We start from the raw sequence: 25,449 nt of genomic DNA on the forward strand, positions 1-25,449 counted from the left end.
TCTAAAGCAGCAGCACCTGCAATCAGGGGACAGCCAGAAACATATTCCAGCTCTTTGTTTTGGTATCTTCCCTCTCCCCCAAGGGACACCCCCATGCTGAGTTCCCAGCCCAAAGGAGAGCCAGCACTGCACTGGGTAAGAGCAAATCCCCATGCCTGGGCTTCTTGTTTGTATTTGCCTGGCTCAAGGTTAAAACCCATTTGTCTTGACATGCCTTCCTCCTGGAAATTAAAGACCTTGTATTTTTCTCCTCACAGTTGTATCGTACCCTATAATCAAGCTGCCTCTCCATCTTCTCTCTGAAAGGCTGAACATGTTGAATTCTCAGTTTCTCCCTGCAAAGTGTTATTTACTTTAGCCCTCAGGTGAATTTCCTGGTGCTGTCTTCACTGTCTTTAACTTTTAAACATCTTTCAAAAGTGCAAAAACACCCAAAACCCTACAGACCCATACTCATCAGGGCTGGGTGCAGATATTCCTGTCTTGTTGATCTGCTGCCATATGAGTTTCCCCTCCCCTCCCCTCCCCTCCCCTCCCCTCCCCTCCCCTCCCCTCCCCTCCCCTCCCCTCCCCTCCCCTCCCCTCCCCTCCCCTCCCCTCCATATCCACTACATAAGCAATGTCTTAAGTGAGCTGGTCATTCACATTTCAGTGAAAACATTTCCATTGCCATGGCCTTTCAAAAACTGGTTCATGTGGCCAAACATATTGCAGGGCTGTCCATCTCTTGCAATTAGATGCTGGTGGATTTGGCAGTCCTGGTGAGAGATGGGAATGCAGAGCCAGAACATCATTATGGTTGGTCATCCAACACTAAGAAACACATCTTATGTTCATGCAGACTCCTGAGCAGGGGTCTTTGAATATTATTGGAGCTAAAGTTTGTAGCCAGCTTTGGTACACATGTATTTCTGCTTTCCTTCATCTTCTTTGATGTGAAAGGAGGCAATAACCCCAGTATAATCCCAGGCAGTGGCCAAGGCTCTTACACATGCTAGGGCAGAGCCCAAACATGTCTGAAACCACCTGTGGTGTTGCTCACAGATCAATGGTGCAGAATGCAAGCAGGGGAACATCCCAGCACCCAGGGCAATCAAGTTTTAGGGGCTAAATTCTCTACTGCTGAAAGCTGAAGATACCTCAGTTTACTTGCATGGAAGATTTATCCTGGCATTTGTTGTTACCCAAATTAGCAATAACGTTGAGGTGTTAGCTTGGGGCCCATGCATTACAGGATGCATTGTCCCAGAAATTGGATGGAAAGTTGCCTGTTTACCAAGCGGCAAAAACAACAGCGATGAAAGACAGAGCAGTGACCTGAGTTCAACAGCTCCATCAGCGGGAAGTAATAATAACAGTTGTGATCCTTTACCACAGAGGTCCACAAGCTGGTTTAGTTTCATGGCCGAGTCATCCTAAAGGCACTGTACATTCCAGAAACCTCTCTGAAGCACCTTACAGTAAGTGGAAACAAATAGAAAACCATCGGGGCTGGTGTTGAGGGAGCAGTGTTCCTCCCAGACTGATGAAACTCTGTTTCAGAGAGCAGAAGTTAATTCCTTTCTCAATATGAGGCTTTGGGAAGAGTTATTACCAGCAATTTGCCCTGGTTCTCAGATTGCTGTGGTCCAGATTGACGTAACCCACCAGGTGGTTTAGCCCGAGAGGATGTACCTCCCTTCTGGGACACCACTGCTGTAAAGGACTGGTGTAAGGGATAGGACATGTGTCTTGATCTCCCATTTGATATTTTTCTGAATGATATGCCTGATCTGAGGGGTATCTTGCCTCTAGAGCTTGGGCAGCATCATTTGTAATGAGTACACGCTGCTGAAGACCTGTCACTTCACTGAAATGAGCAAAGTTTGGGTCTGTTTATGAAGGAGCAGGATTAACTGCTGTGACCAATCCTGGGAACAATATGAGATGCTGCAGTGAAGGGCTGTAATCCCAGAAGCAGGTCACACCACCACCAAGACAATTCCCTTTGCTACAGCTTTGCCCTCTTTCATGCTCTGGGTCTGGATCCTTGTGGGCTGCTCAGAGCCCACGGCCCTTGGCTGAAAACCCAGCAGCTATTGCTGGCTCTCCACAAGAGCAGACTCTGGACAGCTCATGCTTGGGGGCCTGCTGAGCTCAGCCACCACCCTTGCACCTCAGTGCTGTTTCCACAGGGTATCAGGGATGCCCAGTGGAAGACATGCACGGTGCTCTGCTTCCTGCTGTGGAGCCACCTATTCCAGCAGTGGGAGAGTGGGAGGCATAGCTCCTGCCTCTTGGGAATCTTAGAAGTGCTGGGATGTCAAACCCCACCTGAGGAAGACTGCTGCCTCTTCTTCCCCTCACACACACCTTTGCTCTCCTAGATGAGAAGCAAGGCAAGAAGTTTCCTATATAGGTTAATAATAGCCTCAAGTTCAGACTTCCTGTGATTTCTGTGGCAGCCACTGGGACCAAGTATTCCTGGCACATCCCTTACAGAAACCTGCCACAAATGACTGGCATGCTTTTTTCCTCTTCAGCGGTCCACACTGGGATATCCCACCAGGTTTTCCCTAGCTCTTTTACCCTTCCCTTGTCATTGCTGACTTGATGTGCCGGGGGGAAGAATGAATGAACACGACAGCCATGCCAAGCCCCACTCCCTCACTCTGTGCATTGTCATTTCTGCCAGCTGAGTGTATTAATCATGGGAAGGGTGGGAGAGCATGTGTGGAACCAGGGTTGGTGCCTCTTCGTAAGGGTTTTGCAAGGCTGAGCGGATGCCCCAGCTGGGTGCCTGCAATAGATCCTCCCCAAGCCACAAGCAGGATGAGTGTAAGAGATCTTATCTTGCTTTTCAGTAATAGGTATCCAATTTGCTGACTCCAGTTGCCCAACTCATGTCTGATTCAGGTCTCTGGGCTTCCTGCAGAAAGTGGTGGGTGCGATGTCTGAGTGGCAGGCTCAGGAAACGGGGCACATCAGAGATTCGTCACCTGCACCTCCCATAGCAGGCTGGAGGGTTCAATACTCCCACCCTGGAACTGAAGAATGGGTATATCAGTGTGTAGGTTAACAAGTAAAGCAAGAGAGTCTGTCCCCAGAGGATCCAGAGCTCTCTCCTAGGAAGCCCCACTCACACACAACAGACTTTCATGGACAATTTTTTCTGGGAAATGATTTCCCAAGTGGGGTGTGTGGCAAGACACCTTGCTACAGCATGAGCATTTTGGTGCCTTGGCAGTATTGCCCTGCTCCTGCCACCCTGCAAACTTGGTGCAACAAAGTGCCTGTGATGGGAAGATTTGGGGGTGCTGCCAGCCTAGGGAGGGGTAATCTCTTGTCTGTGTTTTTTGAGCTCCCTGGGTGACTGCTGCTTTTGCCACCTTCCCATTACTCCTTCTTCTCTAGTCTGGAAGTGAACAAGAGCTGTGGTGGGGATGGGACTCCACTGTTGGGATTTGCTGGGAGATATGGGCTGCAAGGACAATGGTAACCGATTGCCTCTGCATCCCAGGACACTGAGACACAACAGCTCTCTGTGGGTGGAGGGAGAGGATCTCCTACTTGTCCCTTCAGAACACCCACTGCTTGCCTCCACCTGGTGCTCCTTTCAGGCTTCATGCTGCTCTGACTGGATGCTGGCAACTGACAGGGCTGGGGGTTTCCTTGCCTAAGGGATAAAGAGTGTCTGACCCCAGGAGGAGGTGGCTGGGACTGGAAGCTGCTGCCAGCACTGGCTCCAAATGCTCTGGTGGCTCAAGGGAAAGCGTCTGTTCCCATCTGCCAGCTTCTCATGCCTGGCCTCCCATCCTGTGCCAGGACAGGCAGATCCTGTGGCTGCTGGCCTGGTTGTTCTCAATACCCAGCCCTGCTCTTGGGTGTAAGTGGTACAGGGAGGTCCTGGACTGCCTGTCTGGGGTGGGATTGCCTCTGCCATGTGCTGCTCCCTGCTTCCACAAGCTACTTCGACTTGACTCTGGGCTTCTCAAGATCAAAAACCACCCACCCCTGAGCCATGAAGCAAACTGGGGCTTGGACTTCCTGTGTTCACACACAGGAACTAAAGGATGTATTCCAAGGCACAAGATTAGCCCTGTTTCAGTGCTCCTAGTTTAGGACTGAAATTCTGAATATCTCCTGGATCCTGATTTGGAATCTGCTTGCTGACTCTTCTTGGTCTTTTCAGCGTGTAAATCCCCACTTTAATTCCTTCTGGTCAGGCCAAGAAAAAGAGGTCAGGACATTTTCATAAGGAAATGTTGGGTCTTTACTCTTGGGGTGTTCCAGGTCAGCCAGAGTGTCTGTCAACCATTGCAACTTCATGCTTGGGGAGTGAGGGAAAAAGAGTGGCTCTCACCACAACAACTTTCAAGTTCTCCGCTTTTCCCCTCCCATGAGATCAAGACTTCCTTGAAGACTCCAGGACCAGTTTAAAAGCTATTGCCTCAAACCAGGTCATGTCCCATGCCCGCTGATGTCTGTGAAGGAGCTGCCAGTTCAAGGACATTATTCCTTTCTTTGGGAGAGGGACTCTTCTGGTGGATGAGGAGGTGGGTGCCTGCTCGTGTCTCCTCAGACTTTGGGTGTTGCATCCACTGCACAGCCCAGCCCTTCTGTTTACAGCCCTGTTATCTCCACACCCGCAGGCACTCGTCTCAGATGGCTTGTCCATGCCAAATCCCTGTTTCATTACGGAATCTCAGAAATGCCCATTACAATGCAGTTCCTTAATGCGTGTTTGCTAAAGGATGATGTTTAATACTTAAACTACCCAGGGGGAAAAAAAAAATAGGTCAGTATGGAAATTTCCCCAGGATTCAGGCTGGTTTAAAATCAGCTGGAGGAAAGAATATCCCAAAGAGGACAGCAGACTCTGTTCTTGTTTGAAGCAAGTGTAGACAAGCTCACTTTGCTTTTGCAGAGGTGCATTTAGGGAGCGTCCAGGTGAACTGATAGTTACAGTCCTTCAACAGCCCTGAAGACACAAGAGGGAGAATGTGTAGTTTGCTCTGAAGGTGCTTTTTCAGTTCAGGAGCCCAGTTCTCTTCTCTGAGGGTGCAGGTTAGAAGGAAATCCCCTGCAGGGACCATGAGAGACCCAAACGAGGTTTGGGGGTACAGAATTAAGTCAGGGTACAGAAACTGGGTAAAAAGAGGAACACCACGTGTCCTTTCAGATTTAACCCTCATACTTTCTGCCTTTGCATCCCCTGGGAAGGAAAAACATGTTACTTGAATTGGAAAATACTCAATATCCATGCTTCTATGGTTTCTACTCCCTAGCCTAAAATTATCAACAGCTGGTTCATCCCTAGTTGAAACTGTGCCAACACAAACACTTCTTCTTCTTCCTGATGTGCCTACTGACAGCACTATGTCCCAGCATGGTTTTGGGTTCACTGCCTTACTTTATTTGAGCACTTCTGAACCATACTGGAATGGTGAGACTCCATTCACCCGTTTGTTGTTCTGACATTCCTTTGCACCTTTTCCACTTTCAGTTCACCTTTCTTGAACAAAGGTGATCTGGAATTTGTGTGGCATTGCAGAGACACCCCCTGATGTGAATTGTGGAATAGTTTTAAAGCTTTCCTGATCCTATTGCAAATACCTCACCCCACCTGTAGTAGGAACACCTTTGCATCTTGCAGGTCTACACCCCCTTAGAAACTGGGGTGGGTTACACCAGTTACGTGTAGCTTTCTCCACCTGGGATAATTGCTTAAGTCTTCCTTTGTAGCCCGACAAAGAGACGCTCCTAAAGTGATCTCATGGAATACATGTCTAAAATTACATCTAGGTGGGTTCTTCTGCTCTTAAAGTGATTGTTTCTGTGCTGAAGAACAGCTCTAGCTGTGGTTAGGTTGGAGAGCAGGCACACTTTCCATTCTGGGACATGTCCTCACCTGGTAGGGAAAGTTCTTGTCATTGCTCCTGACTCACACTTTGGGCTGGTGGAGTTTCACACCATTTCTGTGTCTTCTGCCTTCGGGGTCTTTGAACTCTCCTGCTGTGGGCACAACAGCAGCAGTGCCTCCAAGTCAGGACTGGCTCTGCAGCTCTCAGAAGAATGACTGGCTACACAGAGCAGTTTATGAGAGAAGCCCTGAGAAGTTTATGAGAGAAACCCTGTTTCAGGAGAGCTGTTTGTAATAGCTTTCCCTTCAGATGTGTTATTAAAAAGCTTTCTTCTGGAGCAATTGATGCTTTTCCAGTGTGGAGTAGTTATTCTGGCATGCAACCACTGAGAGTGGAAAATGGCAGGAATGGCATGTGATGTACGTTGTTTATTCCTGTAAATTAGCACAAGCTTCAGGGTGAGGAGGGAACTAGTCATGACAAGGAATCTCCAGTGGCACCGGTTGTAGGTCCATGTCCAATATAGCTCTGGGGGATCCATACCTATGAGATACTGCTGAAGGATATGAGGCATAGACTCATCTCAGGACACCCTTTCCTTCCCTTGATCCCAATCAGTGGACTTCATGAAGAGCTATTTAATGGAATTTAAAATATTATTCTCATTACTATATAGTAATCCAAGTCCAAACCCAGTTTGCCGGGTCTCAGGAACCTAAATCAGGATTGCAGTTTCATCCTAAGTGTCTCCAAAACCAGGTGTCATAAACAACTCTGCTGTGTAGGTTATCATTCTTTCCTGGAGGAATTTCTTCATTTTTCTAACTCAACTTGGAGGGCTAAGCAGACCCAGATGTGAAAAAAACACCTGGCTCTGCAAATCTGGAGATTCAAGGCAGGATGTTGAAATCTCTGTGCTTAACCCTCCAGCTAGAATGGCTTAGAAAGCTTATAAACTTCCCACTCACTTCCTACCCGGCCTTGCTAGGCAAGCTATAATTTTTATTTTTAATGAAATCTAATGAACATGTCACCATACTGCTCTGTCAAGTAGATCACGGGAAGGAGATGGTCACAGGTATCTTCCAAAGGGGGATTTCACAAGGATGAATCCTGCCATGCCTTGACACAGTGACCTCTCTTGACATAACGGCTTTTGCACCAGGTGACCCTGCCATCAATGCAATGAGTGACTCATTACAGAGTTCAGTGATTCACACTTTTCTCCCTATTGGATTGCACCATCCCTCGTGGGATGAGTGAATAAATTTGGCTTGGACAAGCTGTGGAACCCACCAGTCTGGGTTTATCCATTCATTTACTTAAGAAAAAGTCTTGTTACCTTGTTAAACTTGGATTTTAATAGGAGAAATTGCATTGCTGGGGGGTGATTCAGGACTCTGCAGAAGCCAAGGAGTTTATGAGTCTGAATTTATTTTGTGCCACTATAACCAGTAGGAAAACAGCTGAATGGGAGCAGACGGGAATTAGTTCTTCCTTTACAATTTCACCTGTATCTTTCCCCTGGCATGGAGCGATGAGGGACAGAGCCAAGTGGCAAGGTTGAAACACAAACAGCACACTTGGAACCTGGGTGTTAGTTTTGGATCATGTCTAGAAATAACAGCCCAAGCACACAGTGAGTTTCTTGTGGCACATTGCACGGTTCTGGTGGAGAGAAAGGAAGGGAATGAGAAAGTGACAAACGTCACAGAGAAGTGATCCTGTTGGACCAGGATCAAAAGGCATAGGTTCCAGTTCTGGATAATTCCAAGGTACGGCTGTATTTGTCGGTCCCAGAAGATACTGGAAGAAAAGGTTGAGGTTTATGGCAGGAGCACAACATAACAATGTTGTCTCTGACTTCCCTGCTGAGTTGAATTTCCTTTTCTCTTGGAGTTTCCTCTAGGCAACCAGCAGATTCCATAAACTGGAGTGTTTCATTGCCTTGATTTTTGTCACTGTACAGATTGATAGGAGTAATTCGTTCTAAGTACCTTAATACCTGATATTTGAATCACGCTTTGATTGACAAGAGAAATCCCTTGCTTGCACTGCAATAGCTCTGGCACAACTATCAGGAAATCAAGCACGAGTTCTTTGTGACAGAGTTCTGGAAATTTCCTTTTGTTGAGGCTTTGTGCTGTGAAAGAGCTTCTTTGGATGTTCATGCAAGGCAACACTAAAGGCATGGACGTCTTTCCATGTCCACCCAACTCTAGGAGAGCCCAGCAGCTCTGAGGTCCTGTCTCATTATTCTTAACTGCTACATCCTGCCTTGTTTACTTCTACCATCCTGCAGATTTAGTGTAACCACCAGAATGGGTACAAGTACCCTGTGCACCAGTTATTGCAGGAGATGGGCTTGCTTGGAAATCTATTGTTGCTCAAGCACATCTTTAATTGATTTGTGCTTAGATCATGTGTTCCTAAGTCCAGTGGATTGATGTGGCATGGCAATTCCTGTATTGGCACAGAGAAGCTCCAGCATTGGGATCTTTCAGCCCTTGCCTACACTCTGATTAGTTATTGCTTCTGAAAGGATGTCCCGCTTCTTCTAGTGTTGCGTCACTGTCCTTTCCCCAAGCTCCTTCCTAGATAATAACATGGCTGCCTGTTGGGAAAGCAATTTCATAAGTCCCTATTGCTCATTTTAAGTCACTGGATCTTGGGCTGCAGTGATTCACCCTCACAAGGCCCCAAGAAGGGAATCTGATATCACTCTCCAATTTACTGACAGAGAAGCTGGGGTGTGGAAAGGTGAAGGATTTGCTTGGGGTCAGGCAGTGACTCAGGCAAAGAGCTGGTGTCAGGGCACCCACCCCACCCCAGCTCCTCAGGCTTGCCTCTGTCTAGACTTCCCCAAGCACCAGCTTTGATGCTGGTCTTATCACCATCTTTTACCATGTCGTGGTTCAACCCCAGCCAGCAACTAAGTACCACGCACTGCCCCCTGCTCACCCCCAACAGGGAAGACAATAGTAAAAAAATGTAAAACTTGTGGGTTGAGATAAGAATAGTTTAATAATTGAAACAAAAAATATACTACTACTAGTAATACTAATGACAATGAAAAAGAGAAAGATAGACAATAAAACCCAAGAAGGGCATGTGATAAACAACACAATTGCTCACCACCCACTGACAGATGCCCAGACTGTTTCCCAGCAGTGATCACCTGCTGCTGGTGAATTCCCCCCAGTTTATGCACTGGGCATGATGTTCTATGGTATGGAATAACCCTTTGGGCAGTTTGGGTCAGCTCTTTTGGCCATGCTCCCTCCTGCTCACTGGCAGAGCATGGGAAACTGAGCAGTCCTTGATATTTAGGGTAAGCACTGCTGAGCAACAACTGAAACATCAGTGGGTTATCAACATTATTCTCATACTGAATCCAAATCACTAGAAAGAAAGAAATTAATTATTCCAGCCAAAACCAAGACATATCATCAACCTTGGAACCTCGACATCTCCTTTCCCTTCACCAGTTTTGAGGAAATGCCTGTATCCTCACCTTGTAACAGAGGGCCTCAGATGCCACAGACAGGAGAAATGTTCCTACCTGCTTGGAGAAAATCACAACCCTCCATGCTTTTTGCATCTCACCTTTCTCTCTGGTCTGACATCTCTGTTCTCACCACCTGGGAAGGAATGGGAACTAGCCTAAATAAATCTCAATAAAACTACACCACGGAACACAGAGTCTACACATTGGTGGCCATGTGTTTTAGCTTGGGAACTGCCAAAAGGGTAGAAAATCCAACACACAACCTAATTTCTGTCTGTGATAGCTTTGACAGAGCAACAGGGTGAAAGGACAGGGAAGAATATAAAGGAGAGGGGAGTGCAGGAGGAAGTGAGGAGCCTCCATGGCTCTGGTGATGCACTGCAAGATGTGAGGGAAGAGATATGGAGAGAAGGTTGAAAATGGGCGTCCTGAGCACTGGTTTGCAAATCCCAGCCACAGCAAGCAGGCATGGGGCTGATGGAGCACTCACTGTAGCTCAGAGGACCCCATTGATGCTGGCAGTCCTGGACTGGGCTTGAGCACAAAATAAAGTTTCCTGCCCCTGTAATTATGTTTGGACTTGAGTGTTTCCCTGTATTTGATTCCTCACACGTTACTGCTTTCTTAGACACATTCCTGACTGCTTCTCATGTTGGCTGCAGTTTCTGTACAAAATAAAGGCCCATTCACCACCGTACTAAAAAGCTCTGGTTTTTCCACAGGAAAGTTGATGGTTAAATAAGGGGAAGAGGAAAAGCTGGGCATCTGTGGCTTTGCAGAGAAGGCGGGGGAACAAATCAAGGAAAGGGGTCCCTTTCAGTCCTGCAAATTCAGCCCTGCTGCTCTGCATCAAGCCCTGGTGAGTCAAGGAACCCAGGGAATTTTTACTACTCACTTAACAAAAACCAGATGCCATGAGTTGCACATGTCCTGTTAGCAGTCTTCACCTCAGATGGTACAGACTGGGACTGTTTTCATCCAGGACATCTTGTGGAATAGTCCCAGAGTGATACAGGATGTTACTAATGATGAAAAGACAGCAAGGTTTGTTCCCTTTGTGGCTCAGTAAGTCTGTGGGCTCCTCACTGAGGTTCTGTGATGGGGATTGCCTCTGCACTGGGGGTCTCATGTGTTTTCTTTACAGCTTTCAGAGGGACTGTGCTGCAAGGGCTCTCCCAAAGCTCTGTGAGGGTGAGACAACTGTAATGACATAAAAGAGTTTGGACCCGAATGTAGATTTCCATGGAAAGAGGTTTGGTCTTGTTCGTGGTACCAGCTTCAGCTGGGCAGCTGCTGGAGCTCAGAGGAGCCTTGGACTCAGCTGTAGGGGTTCAAACCCTTCTGCCTCCCAGTTTTGCTGTCAAAGCACCTACAGCCTCTGAATTAGCACAGGAGCACACATCACTTTGCCACCCTGCAAGAGCTTGGGAAGGAAGGAAATCTGAATGCTCACACAAATGGGTAAGGCACTGCTCAGTCTATGCACTTAGCTGAAGCTGGAGAAGGGCAGATATGGCCCTGTTTTTTAGGTGGTGATGAAAACAGCGGTGGCTTCAGCAGGGCACATTTAATTCCTTCTTCTTATGAAGCTCCTGAATCTTTTGCTCACCTATGCAAGCAATAAGGAAAATGAAAAAAACCACCCACGCTGTCTCATGCTGAAAAGCAGGAAAAAAAAAGTTGGGTTTGAAGAGCGGGTGGAAGGGGTGTGGTTACCCAGGAGGTGTGTCAGGCATCGATGAACTTATTTATAAGCAAAGGCAGCTGTGCTGGAGAAGAAACTTTGCTGAGGCTTTGTCAGCTGCAGCTTTTTCCTGACACCTCTTGAGGAGCACCTCTACTGCGATGGGGCGGCAAAAGGACATTCTTTCTACCATTGAGGAGCACCTGAGGATCAGAAACAAATTAGTGCGGCAAGCACTGGCTGAGTGCCTGGGGACGCTGATCCTGGTGGTGAGTTGGGGGCTGTGGTGTGAGGATGCTCTCTAACCCATGGGTTCGGGGGAAATTGTCCTGGTGAAAGGACTGTGTTGCTGCCAGGGTTTGCATTGGGAATGAGCCCAGATCTGGTGCAGCCTTCTGCAATGGGTCTAGAGGACAGTCCCTGTGCACAGGAAAAAATATTCATGCAGATTTCTTAAGGGTGGATGTTGGGGTTTCTCGCAAAGAGTGGGTTCTGAAGAGCTTGTTGGGTGTATGGGAGATTCTGTGTATCTGTGAAGTGCAGGGACCAAATCATCTCTGTGTAAGCAGTAAGTGTTTTGCTAGAGATCATACAAAACTTCCTTTCTGTCTGCCCTGGAGTATTTTCCTGGCTCCGAAGTACTGCAAGTGTTACCACCCGAGGAAATGAGAGCTTTTTTTTTCCACCTCACTTTGCTTTTCCTGTGCATCCCATAACAAAGAAGTAGCTAGAATTTAAATTGTTGCAGTGTCCTTTTGCTGTCAGCCGTTGATTCTCCAGGGTTTGTCAGTGGGGCTGCACGATACCGTGGTAGCTCGTGCTGACAGCCAGCTGAGACCTGGTGCCCGCTATCAGTCAGTGTGTTTTTCAGTGGTCAAAGTAGATAAAACTCTTCTGCCTGTTTCAGTTCTCAGTTTCCAAAGGGGTGGAATATAGGGGATAAATGTGTGTCTGAGTGCCTTAGATTGCAAATGTTTTGAGCGGCTGGAACTTGCTTTGAAGTTAAAAGCAGATGTGAACAGCTGGGACAGCTGTGTATGAGCTGTGGGGAGTAAATACTGGTGTAGAAAAACTGTGACAGGGATATCTAGCTTAGAGCATCTGCATCTGAAAACACAGGACTGCCCAGCTGGCCACGGGTTTGGTGCATAGATACTGAGGCAGAAATGAGTCGGTGTTCGCACAGTGAATATCTGCAGGTTCAAGTTCCTTTGAGATGGTGTAAATCCAGAGCAATCCTGGAGGTTTCAGTGGGGTGACTGTGGGTTTTCACCTCTTTGTAACTCATAACTGAACTTTTTGGAGAGAAATCTAATGGTTGGTGGAGTTGAAGGCAGAGGAAGGCTTCATGAACTTGCATGTCTACCTGGGGAACAACACAAAAAGACTGACACAATTTTATGCTTTAATAAATGAGATTTTTTTTTTTTTTTTATGATGATGAAGAGAGGATTTCTGAATCTTGTATAGCAGCTTAGGGGACTCTGCTAAGACTGTGTAAAATGCTACCACTCTTAAAAGAAAGCAGCTTTGCACAGTGCAATGGCTTTATTGTCAGAGCGACCCAGCTTTGGTGATTTGCAAACAAGTCCTGTTGATTTTTCCAGGAAGGGTTGTTTGGAATTAAGGTGGGTAGAAGGTGATAGGAAAACGATTAACAGTTAGAAGATTGCTGTCCATGAATCACTGATGTTGCTGCTGTTAGTCTCAGGATTGAAACAAGGTAAAACTTGTAAGGTGGATTAATGCCTCCTGATAGTGAAGTTAATATTGCTGAGAAACAAGACAAGCCTTTAGCCACGTGGATCTGAGCTTTCAGAAAGGCTCATGATCCAAACCCCATTAGTCCATTCTCTGACTGTAACAGTTGGCACAACAGCAACTACTTTTCCTTACAGCCTTGCCTCTCCAGGCAGAGAGGAATTGGGATCTGCTCAGAGCTTGAGGAAGGGTATGGTCCAAAATCATAAGCAGCCTCCAAAATGACAGTGGTAATGGGCACCCATCAGCCATGCTGGATGCTGCATTGGCAGAAGTGGGCAGCACATACCTTGTCCTCAGGAGTGTCAAACCTGCTCTGTTTTAGTGTGTGTGTGTCTAATTTTACAGGCAGAGCCCTCACCGTGTTCAGGAGTTCCTGAACTGGTTTTAGTGGCACACTCAACTCCATCTTGTAGTACTTGCAAACTTCCTTAGGATCTCCTGCAGCAACTCTGCAGTGGGTAGAGTGCTGTGGGCATTCTGTGTCCATGTGGGAGGAGGTGGGGTGGGAAAGTCCCAAACTCGGTGAATGCTCTTGCATGGTCAGAAGTCCAAAACCAGCTACACAAGAGGGAAATGGGTTCCGGGACTGCAAGCTTGAAATACCCAATCTATTCAATCCCTTTCCAGCTTCATGCTGTCTCAATGTATTCTTCTTAATGAAGGGAAACTTGCAGTTTTTTCTTTACTGCCACCCTGATTCCTTTTCATCTTTTTATTATATCACCTACGTGAAATAGAAAGGGTCTTGAAGGCAAATTCCTTCCCCTTTCAGCTGGCCTGGACAATTGTTTGAATTGGATTCTCTCCTCGGAGAGAAATTGTCATTTTGTACCTTGCAAAAGTCCCTGCTGCCCACCCTGCCAGCAGGTTGAGCTGTGCGTGTGTACATTTAGATGTATTGTACTCCAGTAAATACCTGTTATGGGCTTCACATAGTAAAATGCCTGAGGAAAGATCTGAAACCATGAAATTTTCTTCATGGGAGATGGAGTTGACTAAACACAAATATGTTTGAACGGAACACTTACCAGGGACGGATTTAAGGTATGATATTGTTCACACTGAAATCAACTTCCTGAGCCCCAAGGGAGGGAGACTGTTTAAAGTTTGCAGCTTACTTTAAATTTCACTGTGTAATGTAAAACTTGTCCCACTGTGGATATTGGCACCACTTCAGTTTCTTCCCTCCTCCCTTTCACTTGCATAATGACTGCAGCTCTCTCAAACTCTTCTAGACAAAAGCTGTTGTAGACCTCTGCATAGTCTTGCTGCCTGTAAGAATGAACCTAGTGCTTGATTTTATTTATCTCATTTTTTTTAACACATTGTAAAGGTAGAATCATAGAATGGTTTGGGCTGGAAAGGACTCTTAGAATAGTGCCTCTTTTTTTAAGATAAAAATAATCCAGCTAAGGTAGCCAGGCCCTGAAGAGTGCCAAGATGAGTCGCTGTCTACTTGCAAGCCACTTTTGCTGCGTAGAGCACCTTGCACAACTTTTATTTAGTCTGTGGGTAGTGTCTCTCTTGTTGCAAAAATAGTAATGCTGATTCTACATTCTTTTCCTTTGATACTTAAATTGGTGTTTTCCCTCTTCAAATTTCGCTTTGTGAGTGGCACATTAGGCTTGAACTTTATACTTATGTTGAAAGCACTGCTTGCTGGCAATTGTTAAGCACTACAAATGCTGAAGGCATTTTCCCAGTCGCTTGCTGTTTGTGTTATTACTGTAGCAACCCACTAAAGACAGATTTCCATGGTGGGTCTCTGTGCCTCTCTTAAGGCTCGGTTTGTTTGCCTTGCTCTGCTAGCTGTAAGTACCAAAGCTGGCTCTGTTTCTTTTACATTTGCAGGAGAAGTAACGTGCTGCTTATGACTGATTTCTGAGTGGAACTCGCTGTGATTCACTGCTGTAGAGGCACAAAGAACAAAACAATTCCTAATTGCTTTTCAATTGGTGCTGCCTTGACTTTGTGGCTAGGTGGTAGCTTTCCACAACTATCTGGGGCAGCACAGTAGTTCCCACAGTTGCTGTTTGATTTGGGGTTGTTTGCTTAAACTCAGCTTGTCACATTTGGAAAATGTAATTTTATTTTATGTATGTATATTTAATTTTGTTTAAAATTTCTTTTCTTTGTTAATGCTTTGCTGGGCTGTAAAAGGGAGTGGAAATCCTTGCTGTAAGCATGTTGAATGCTGCTGATTCTTCCTTGCAAAGGGTCTGTGCTGCTGGGTGCAGGGACATGGGATGTGGCAGTGCTGCTGCTTTTCCTCAACTATTCCACCAGAAGAGGTTGAAGCTCTTCACTGATTGTCCAAAACTGTCCCTTCTTGCTGTCTCTCTCCAGGAGCAGTACATTTCTCCTTCCTACAAACAGGACAGTTCAGGCACCAAGACTTTGCCTTGGTGGGAAGGAAACTTGCCCCAGGAATGCCCAATCTTGTGACCAAACTTCCACCAGTTGTACTGGTCTTTCTAACAAGTACAACCTCTTGATCTGAACAATAGTAGAGGCATCAGAATAGGTATTTTTCCTTCCTTGTATGTGTGAACAACCTGAACCAGTGAATTTCCTCCCAATGCTCAACTCCTCTGCTGAAGGTTGCTCAGGTTTCCAGAGCTGAAAGAGGCTCATGTCTCCAGCTTTGTGCAGCATTTTTTGTAGCACGTGATGTATGTGGGGCACAGTTTTCTTTAGAATCTCTCATCTCTCCAGCCCCACAGCCCTGCCTTAGCTCTGGTTCAGTGGGTGGTGCATAAAGATCTGTAACATAACAGACCATCTGCTGCTGCCCTTCCCTGCTGCTTCTGTACGGGCTGCCTCCAGCTGTGCTGGACAAAAAACTGGGCTGTGGGGTCTAAGCTTTCTCCTTGCTTTGCAAATTGAGAATGATGACCAGCCTGGTTGTTTGAGATATGCTTTGAAGAAAAGCATAAAGGATAGTGCTTCTCGCATTGTCTTTTTGGCTGATGAAGGCCATCCTGCCACATGAGCCACGGAGCTCAGGAAGATCTCTGCATGCTGCCCTTGCTCCCTGCCTTACTCCCTTTGAAGAGTGGCACCCTTTGCGTGTCCAAATCTTAAAATCATCCATCAGTATCTCCAGGTCTTGTCTTCAAAGCAGACTCATGGTTTGACTGCCCTTCCAGCATCTTCCCCACTAACCAGAGGACATCAAGGGCTGACCAGTCTTTCCCATCCACCCCAGGGTGATTAGGATAGATTTACAGCAGGCTTCTTGCCTAATCCCTGGTTTATTTGATGGCAGAAGAGTTGTAAATCAGGTAATTGCACTCCTCCAGGTCTATGCCAACAAAACTTCCCCATCTACGTTTAGAGATCAGTCTGTCTGAAGTCCAAGAGCAAATGCACGCAGGCCTTTTGTGTTGCACTGGAAGGTGTAAAAAAGCACAGGCAAAGAAAAGAAGAGGCAAGAAAGGAAAGAAACCTATCCCTTGTGCAGAGAAGTTCTGAACACCACCTTCCTCCTGAGCCCACATATGAAGCTGTTTTCCACAAGGCCTGCCTAAACAGGCTGCCTTCAGTAGCCTTTGGTTCTTCATGAGCTATTGCAATTTTTTTATCCTCCTAGGTTCATTCCTACCAGCCCTTACTGGCTCCTCGTCTTTCATGTGTTCAGACACTGAGACAGGGTGTTTTTATCTTGATAGACAAAGCCACCTGCTCAGTCTCCAAACATGCCCTGGGCACAGGGAGCTCAAGGTTTCCTGAGTGTGAAGGATCCCCTGCAGCATGCTACCTTTTTCTGTTTTTTGCTGCTGCTTCTGGCTGGTGCCCCCTTTGTACAGGGGGTGGATCTTCTCCCGTCTGGAGTTTGTCAGCCCTGCCACTCTTGAACCGGTTCCTGCAGAACAAGGATTTAGTTCTTTTTCACAGTGCAAGGAGTTGAATCACCCCATGAGCAGTAAGAAGCCTCCCTTTCGGCAGGGAAAGCCATCAGATTTGCTGGAGTCAGTAAGATGAAATTAGGGAGCAGACTTCCATTAACCTGGTTAATAGGTGCATTGACCTTAATTCCTTGGAGAGTATGTTTAATACATCGGAGTGATGCTTTATTGCAAGCATTTTATTAGCACTTTAAAACCACTTTTGAACTTGGCTACTGAATCATGGGTGTTTAACAGTTGACTGCTGCACCTACTGCCATGTGAGGTGCTAACCTGGGTTTCTGTTGGCTGGATATTCTTCCAGAAGTGGTTTATTACACAAAAATGAAACCAAAAAACAGCACCCCTATCCTCCCCCCCCGCCCCCAACCAAAGCCAAACAAAACAAAAAGCAAACCAAAAAGCCAACAAATGCAAATGAAAAACAAAACCACAAAAACAAACCTGGTTAAGGCAGGTTATTAAAATCAAAAGAATGTGGTGTCATCTTCCCCTTCAGTGTGCACCACTGTCCCTGACCATAGCAGTACAATATTGCCTAAGAACTCTGAAATACATTGCATGGACTTAAAAAGACTGGGAAAAAATGTTGAATTGCTTTTATTTGACCTTCCTTGCCTTTCAACCCAAACTAGATGTTCCTGAACAGTTCTCTGTGAGCAGTGGACAAACAAGACCTACAAAATGAAAGCTGGGGTTCTCCGGTCTCATCTGATCTGGGAAAAGGAATTGTAAGGAAAACTTGCAAAGAGTAGAAGTGAAAGTGGTGTGATTAAAAATTTTAATAGCTACTACTACAGCAAAACTGTGTAGCATCAAGGTACTTGCCACAAAAGCCTGGGTGAGCATAACTTGAACTGGTACCTTAAAGTCGAATGCCATGGAAGGATGTCATGCATGACACTGTATTTTTGTCTTTAGTGGACTCCACTGGTGCAGGATGGAATTGAACACATGCATATTGAAGTTCAAACCTGTCCCTAAGTATCACTGCACTCTTTTTATCTGCTGAGGGTTAAGTTTCCTACTGTTACGCTGAATTAAGCCAAACAGTGCTCACAGCTCATCTGATAAGCAGTTGTAATGCTCCTGTGGAGTGGCTCCGGGGTGTTTTTGCACGGCCCATAGATTCCCTTCTGAGGAAAAGCTGGAGAGCTACTGCCAGGTGTAGGGTGGAGGAGAGGAGGATGGGGAATGACCTCTTGAGATAACCTCTTGAGAAATGGCAGACCTGGCATTCCTCCAGCTTAAGGGAAGACCTTTGTGGGTGATCAGGGAGGTGGAGGTGGGAAAACTTTACTCTGTGGTTTCTGCAACCAAAAGGTATGTGGACAACGAGCCAACCACCATTCACCTGCAGAACTGCCAGTTCTTACAGAGTGAATAACACAAATACCTTCATCACTAGGGGTCACCCGGGCTAAACTCCACCAAACTCAGGTTTTGTGGGCTTGTCCCCTCCCTGGTCAGACTGACGTGCTGTGGCCTTTGAGAGGCGAACACCATGGCCATGTACTCTCCGAAATGTCTCCAAAGCATGCTGGGGCTTGTCTGGGGAAAAGGAAAAACCAGATTCACCCTGGTCATTGCTTGTACTTATTTGCTCAGTTGGAGCTATGCTTCCCTTGGTGGTTTGGCATAGCTGGTTCTGTTTGCTGCCAATAAACAATTCATCTTTTCTGCCTTTGTCTTGGAGTCTCCTCTGCCATGGTTTCCCAGCTCAGTGAGGACATTGAAGGAGCTGTTCTGACTGCACCCAGTAGAGAGCGGTGCTGGCTGTTCCTCACTCACCAACGAGTTCAACAGGTTCCTTTGTTGTTTTTACACAAGGTCCTTGTGTTGGGCACCTGGTTCCTTGTCAAGAGGCACCTATGTACAGATTGTCCACCTCATGAATCAGCCTGCAACCTACATGGCTGCTTCTTTCCAAGCAGACTGAGCGCACCTTTTGCTTTGTTAGCAATTCTTCAGTTGTCAAGGGAATGGGAGGGGATGAGTTACATGTGTTTTGTCTTTCCCTCTGATTTGGATTGTGTGTTGCTCAATGGGCATGTCCAGTGCTGGCTGAAGAAGTGAAGACAGCAAACCCTGCTACCTTGGTGCCTATTTGGTGGCTTATCCTGTAGGAGTGGATACCGCCTCTGTGGCAATTGAGTAATTCTGGGATGATGGAGTTCATGGAAGCAGAAAGTCTTTGTGGTGGTGTAGTTATGGGTATGTGGTCAGAAGAAATAAGTCAAGCCTTGATCCCTAGATTTGAGCATCTCATGAGTGACCTGTAATCTCTGTCCTAGTTTAAGGATCCTCTCAGTACCTGCCAGTGTGGTAACTCCAAGTGATAATACACCAAGGGTCCGTTCAGGTGGAGCCAGTGGGGGATACAAACATACAGATGATCAGGTTTAGGGCTCTTTAAGTTACATGGTGGATAGTGGAAAGACCTGCCAAGATAGAAAGCCTGCTGTGTTATAGTTGTACTGTGAATACCTCAGACCAGGATGCTATCTGGCTGATCCTTCTCACCTGCCATCTTAAAATTAGATGTTTGGACAAAGAATTCCAGACTTCTGTAGATCCATCTTGCTTTTAATTTTGCCTCTGTTTTCAGTCCATCCTGCCAGGAGATAGATTTGTCTGTGCCCTGTCTTCTTCCCTCCCATCCCTACAGATAATGCCTGGATACTTTGACCAAAGATTGAAACAATAAAGGCTTTGAGTTGTGAGTGGAGTATGAGGGTACATGAAGGTGTAAGTGGAGGCATTTGTCAGCAACTGGCCCTGATGTGAAGCAGAGAGGGTAATTTCAATCTCTTTTTTTTTTCCTCCTAGCTCTTCGGCTGTGGCTCTGTTGCACAGATTGTGCTCAGCAGAGGGACTCATGGAGGTTTCCTGACTGTCAACCTGGCCTTTGGCTTCGCTGTAACACTTGGCATTTTGATTGCAGGACAGGTATCAGGTACGTGTGGTTCCATGTAGGCTGAGTTTCACTTGTGTCAATTGTTGTGTAGGCCTACTTTTTCTGTGTGGCACTGGTATGGAAGCTAGTGTCCCTTGGCACAACTCTGGGACCTAAATTCTACCTGTAAAAGTACACTAACCACCCACCTCTCCGCAGGTGGACACCTGAACCCAGCTGTCACTTTTGCCATGTGCTTATTGGCCCGGGAGCCCTGGATCAAGCTACCAATTTATGCTCTTGCACAAACCCTGGGGGCTTTCCTTGGATCTGGCATAGTCTTTGGTCTGTACTATGGTAAGTGTGGAAACTTTGTGTGTTTTTTGAAGTGAGACTACTGTGTTTGTGACTCACTGAAGGGAGGGAGGTTTCCAGATCAGAGAGGAGCACTTTTTTGCAGAGCAGAGATCCAAGAAACCTCCTTACTGTGTTTCTGGGATGACTTTCCCATTCTCAGGATGATGGGTTCAGGCCTCCTCAAAGCAATCTGAAGGCTAACTAACATTGTCAAAGTGCAAGTCTTTGCCCTTGAGTAATGACCGCTGGACCTCTGGATGGCCCCTTTTGTATCTATTGGTCTTCCAGAAAAGTCAGTGAAACACTAGCAGTGATGGAGATTTTATATCTGTTCACTGTTCGAGAACCATTTCTCATTCTTGGCTTAAAAAAAATGAAGTCTTCACTGTGATGTCTTATGCATTGTCTTGTTAGCTTTCTGATAACATGAGTGATTCCATACCTTGGAAAGCATCCGAGAAAGCCAGTTCCTCCTGCCTCTATTCCTCCTGTGTGTTTTTCGTCATCGTAGGGAGATGCTCAGTAGGCAAGAACTGAATCTTTGTGCTGGCCCTTGCTCTTCCTTCAATATCAGGTGTGACATTTGGACTCAGACTTTGCCTCCCAATGTCTCTTTCTGGCAATAGGAGTGATGGTCCCTGTAGCTGAGTGGAACATCTGGGTCACGGTTATTTCCAGCTGGAGGGAGGAAGCTGCCACCCCAGCACTAGCAGGGGTGCTTTTCACTTTAGGAAGAAGCAAGGAGACCTACCTTCCTCTCAGTAAATATCGTGGTTACAGTTCAACACCAATTACCTTTCCAGTTAGTGGACTGAAGCCTCCTCTTCAGAAAGGATTTAACCCCATATTAACTACCTAACCCATGGAAAAGCTGCATTCAGAGGTGTCTGGTTTTGTCTCCACTCACCATGAAGGGAATACAGACCCTCCTAAGTTAGTTATCCAGCTTCTACACAGTGGTTGGCAAGGTGATGGTTGCTCTAAAGACAAGCTTGCGAGTTGAAACTAAGAAAAGTGAAAGAACAGCCCAAATCCTGTTTGCTGATCCATATCACTGTGTCATGTCTTCACACCAAGACTGATACCAGAGGCATTTTGTTACCTTTGGGAGAGAGTTGGAGTTACCTTAGTGTTTGCTTTGTGGCTCTCCTTCCTGATGCCTGGCAAATAATAATTGTTAGGAACAGGGACTTCTGCCACCTGCCTCTGAGCCTGACTGGTAAAAAACTGTGGTGGATGATGGCCTAAGTTTTCCAAATGAGTGTTTTCTCTACAGAAAATGTTTTTTTTCTTCTCCTTCCCTACCTCTAGATGCCATCTGGGCTTTTGACAATAACCGTCTCAGTGTACTAGGTCCGAATGGCACTGCTGGTATCTTTGCCACCTACCCATCTGAGCATCTGAATGTTGTGAACGGCTTCTTTGACCAGGTAAGAGGGTGCTGGGAGGATGAAAGTCCATTTGAAGAGGAATCTTTTGGGTGGTTCTGGGCCTCGCCTTTAGTTAGAAAATGAATTGCAATTTAAAGATAAGATACCCAGAAAGGTATTTTGGAGTTGACACAGGTATCTCACTGGCCCATAGAAAGGACCTTACAGCCAGAAGGCTTGTGCTAAGGCATTAACAAGTGATACAACACTGGTCAGGACACCAAAGAAAAGAATGCCATTTGCTCGTAGTCCTGAGTGTGAGGAATGATGGCTCTTCCTCACTCTCACACTGCTACTGTGGTTGTGGCACAATCCAGAGGTCAGCTGGGTGTGGGGTGGTGGTTGCTGTTGAATGTGACTGACTGTCTCTTAAAGTTGCCATCAACAACAAAAGGGACAGCTCCTACCCAGCAGTGGCACATGGGAAGATGATGTTCCCAGATTTTCTGTCTGCCTAAACAGCTATTCATAGCTCTTCTGGGAGAAGGGAAAAAGGTGCAAACTTGATTGAGATTATGGGCTGCCATAATCTCAAGAGAGGAGCATGGTCCACTTTCATTCCCATGGCTGCTGTGGTCTGATAATGTCATGGGATGACTTGGTGCACCTCTTCCTGTTAAGAGAATTACATCCCAGAGAAGTTAAATAACTTGGTTAGAAGACTAATCTGGATTAAATTCGTGTTTTTCTTCCCCATCCCTCTCCAGTTCATTGGTACTGCCTCCCTGATTGTTTGTGTCTTGGCTATTGTTGATCCCTACAACAACCCCGTCCCCACTGGGCTGGAGGCTTTCACAGTTGGCTTTGTTGTCCTCGTTATTGGAACCTCCATGGGCTTCAACTCTGGCTATGCTGTCAACCCTGCCAGGGACTTCGGGCCTCGTCTCTTCACAGCCATTGCTGGCTGGGGCACTGAAGTGTTCCGGTAAGTGCTTGGTGATAAAAACCTTGTGCATCAAGGGAAAAAAAAAATTAGGAGTCCAAATAGATGGTAGCTTTGGCACTATAAAGAGCCTTGGCAGCCATGAGGTATTTTTGGATTGTCTGAATGTTGCTAAAAGACACTCTCTGCTCTTTGACTTCTTAAGAAATCGTAGAAGCTGGGCAGCTTCCAGTGGTGAGAGCAAATGACATAGCTTTGCTATCAAAAAGGAAATCTGGGAGCATCCATGAGAATTTCAGTTGCACCTTGAACACAAGCATTTCATGATTTTTTAATGGTAGAAAATGGAAAGTTTGTTCTTTTTTGAGACAATTAAGAGAGCCCTGTTATCAAGGGTTGCTTTCCTGCAAGCAGTGGGAGGGAATTGAAGGTGCCTAGTGTAGACACTGCAGATGCTTCTCACCTTTCTTGGTGGAGAGACAGTCTTGAAAGTCCTGAAAGTAGCTGTTCTGAATTGCTTGTCACTGGGACTTACAAGTGTGTGTGTGTGTGTGCATGGCACCGTCTGCCTTGGAAGCTCTGCAGATGTGCACGTGGCATTGTCTTGTCCAAGTGAGTGGAGATGGCTGGAGAGGGTCAGATCTTGCATTGCTTCAGATCCAAGTGCAAATATCCTAATGCTTAGGCAGCAGTTCTTACCTTGTGCACTCTTTTAATTTTCCAGGATTGGTAAGCCGTCCCACTGGTGGTGGGTTCCAGTTGTTGCTCCTTTCCTTGGCGCAGTTGCGGGAGTGATTGTTTATCAGCTGATGATTGGATGTCACGATGAGCCTTCTCCACCTGCCTCTGAGCAGGAAACAGTCAAGCTGGCTAATGTGAAGCACAAGGAGAGGGTCTGAGGAACCTGCCACCCAGCTCTGGCAGGTATTCATTACTCAGGACTGCCGCTGGCAAAAAGGAGAAGTTAAGAGCTTCAAGAACAACAGGAAGTTTTTTACCTGTCTTGAGATATTCTAGTAATTTTTTTTCCTTTTTTTTTATATCCCTGACACATTTGCTTTTGACATTTCCCTGTGAGCCTCCTCCAAATGCAGTATCATGTAATCTTTTCTTAATAGAAGGGGATTGAGGACTGTAGGAGTCAGGAGAGAAGTGGGCATTTTTGTCCAACACTAATCAGGTGTTCAGGAGTCTGAGCTTTTTTGAGCTATGTTGCTGACATTGCCTGTGACCTTGGCAAACTGCTTCCCTTCAAACCTGTGTTCCAATCTGTAGAATGGGGATCATGCAAAACTAAAATTGTTTTGCTGTCATGGATTGGAAACTCCTACGTCCTGGAGGAAATTTGCCTGTGATTCTGCTGTGGATCAAATTGTGCTTGATGTTGCTCTAAAGTCAGTACCTTGACACCAGGAATTAACTTGTCTAAAGGATTTTTATTGGCCAAACTTTTATATCTCCTATGAATTCCTAGAATTCCATAATGTCAGTCCATAGAGTAAGAATGCATTGGATTTTCATTCAATATTAAGACAAAATGTTTACAAACAAGTGCACCCTGGTGTTATAATCAAAAATTTTAATATTGCCAACTCCTAGAAGATCACACATAGGAAATCCTTATTCTAACCAGGGGCTAACCTAGACAGAAAGCTTGGCTTCCTGAAGCAGCCTTTCTAATTAACCAGCTTTGTATATAAACTGCAAGCAACTAATAGCCAAGATCCACTGGAAACGCAGTGTTGCTTAAGTTGTGTGTGTTTGTGTAAATTTTACAATGGTGTTGTTGGGGTTTGTTTTTTTTTTTAGTAGATTTATATATAAATATACTCCTTAAAGCTGTTACTAAATACCAAGGTTGGGATGAGTTAATTTAGAGATGTGTGGGAACTGCCGATTGTCTGTCAGCTTTGAGATATTATTGGATTTTCCTGGGGTGGTCTTGGAATACGGCATTGTGCTTTTTGGAGCACCTCCTTTTCTACCTTGCAGAGTAACTGGGATATCCCTGGTATTCATGGCTGAGGGACTGAGGTCAGGCACCTCCTGTACTAGCAGTACTGGTATCTCAGGGGATCTCTGGCTCTCCCAATGCCATATTATTACCAAGTATTTTGAAAAAAAATATTATTGGTTGTGAAAGAATTTGTAAATCCCGTGCATTAGAGAAACTTGTTCAAAGCCTGTTTCTTTAATGCACGAATTCATTGAAAAATGTAACTATATACACACTTCCAGCCACTAAAAGGATGTATTCTTCTTTTTTTCCTTTTTAAAAAAATAAAATGTCAATACCTACACTGTAAAATGCTAGTGTTGGTTGTATTTTTAAGCAGCTGTCAGCAAACTTCACCATGAAAAGGAAGTCATCTATAGCAATAGCTTCCTCAAGCCCTTTTCCTCTCTAGCCTGAGCACAGGGGAATTAACCCTTTCAGGCAGTCCACCTACATGCTCCGTTGGTGTTCTATTCCTTTCCCTTTTGGGGCATGATTTTGGGGCATGTGGGAGGAGATGGAATAGCTGTACACAGTATAGTGACCAAGGTATGGGCTGGGAGTGAGAGTGTCCTGCTCTCAGGTATCTTATTCTTAAGGCAAAAGAACCACTGGGTAAGTGTTTGTCCTTCATCCTTTGTACAATTTAATTTCCCTTACTAATCTCTCACTTAACATAGTTCTGAATGTGCAATCCTACCCTGCCTTCATGTACTGTTCAGCCCCATCTAGCATATTACCCGACTCACCTTTTTTTTTTTTTTAGCTATGCCAGGCAATGAAAAGTGCTACAGACCTGAACACAGTGCTCACAGAATTAGATGAGCAGTTTCCCTATAAATAAAATTCTTGTTGCTCTTTGGCTGGTGTGTGTACTGCTGTATTCTTCCTGTATTGATTGTGCGGCCTTAAAATAACTCCTCACTTCCCACATGGTGCTGTACTGAACAATTCAGTGAGGCCTGGATGAATGTGGTTTCCTGCAATTCACCAGCTAGGAATCAAATGGCTTTTGGGAAGAAATTTCCCAGGTTTGTTGGATTTGTTCTATGTGCAGACAGCACATTGTTTTTTCCGTTTCTAACACGAAAGTTTATCTCTCAAACTCTATGTAGCAGCCTTGTATATTGCTGGGATCAACTAACATAGCTGCAGAATTCAATTATCATTTCTCTTCAGG

At 45.8% G+C, this 25,449-nt stretch overlaps 1 protein-coding gene across 1 annotated transcript; it reads left to right on the forward strand.

The window, feature by feature from the left end:
• Positions 1-11,196: 11,196 nt before the first annotated feature.
• AQP3 (aquaporin 3 (Gill blood group)) lies at positions 11,197-24,654 on the forward strand (the record flags this gene model as incomplete). Its single annotated transcript, XM_082301380.1, has 6 exons — positions 11,197-11,304; positions 19,537-19,663; positions 19,823-19,960; positions 21,272-21,390; positions 22,098-22,315; positions 22,998-24,654. The coding sequence occupies 6 exons, from the start codon at positions 11,197-11,199 to the stop codon at positions 23,170-23,172; spliced, it is 885 nt and encodes a 294-aa protein (XP_082157506.1). The 3' UTR covers positions 23,173-24,654.
• Positions 24,655-25,449: the final 795 nt, after the last annotated feature.

This window comes from Coloeus monedula (assembly GCF_965178545.1).
Source record: "Coloeus monedula genome assembly, chromosome: Z".
NCBI lineage: Eukaryota > Metazoa > Chordata > Aves > Passeriformes > Corvidae > Coloeus > Coloeus monedula.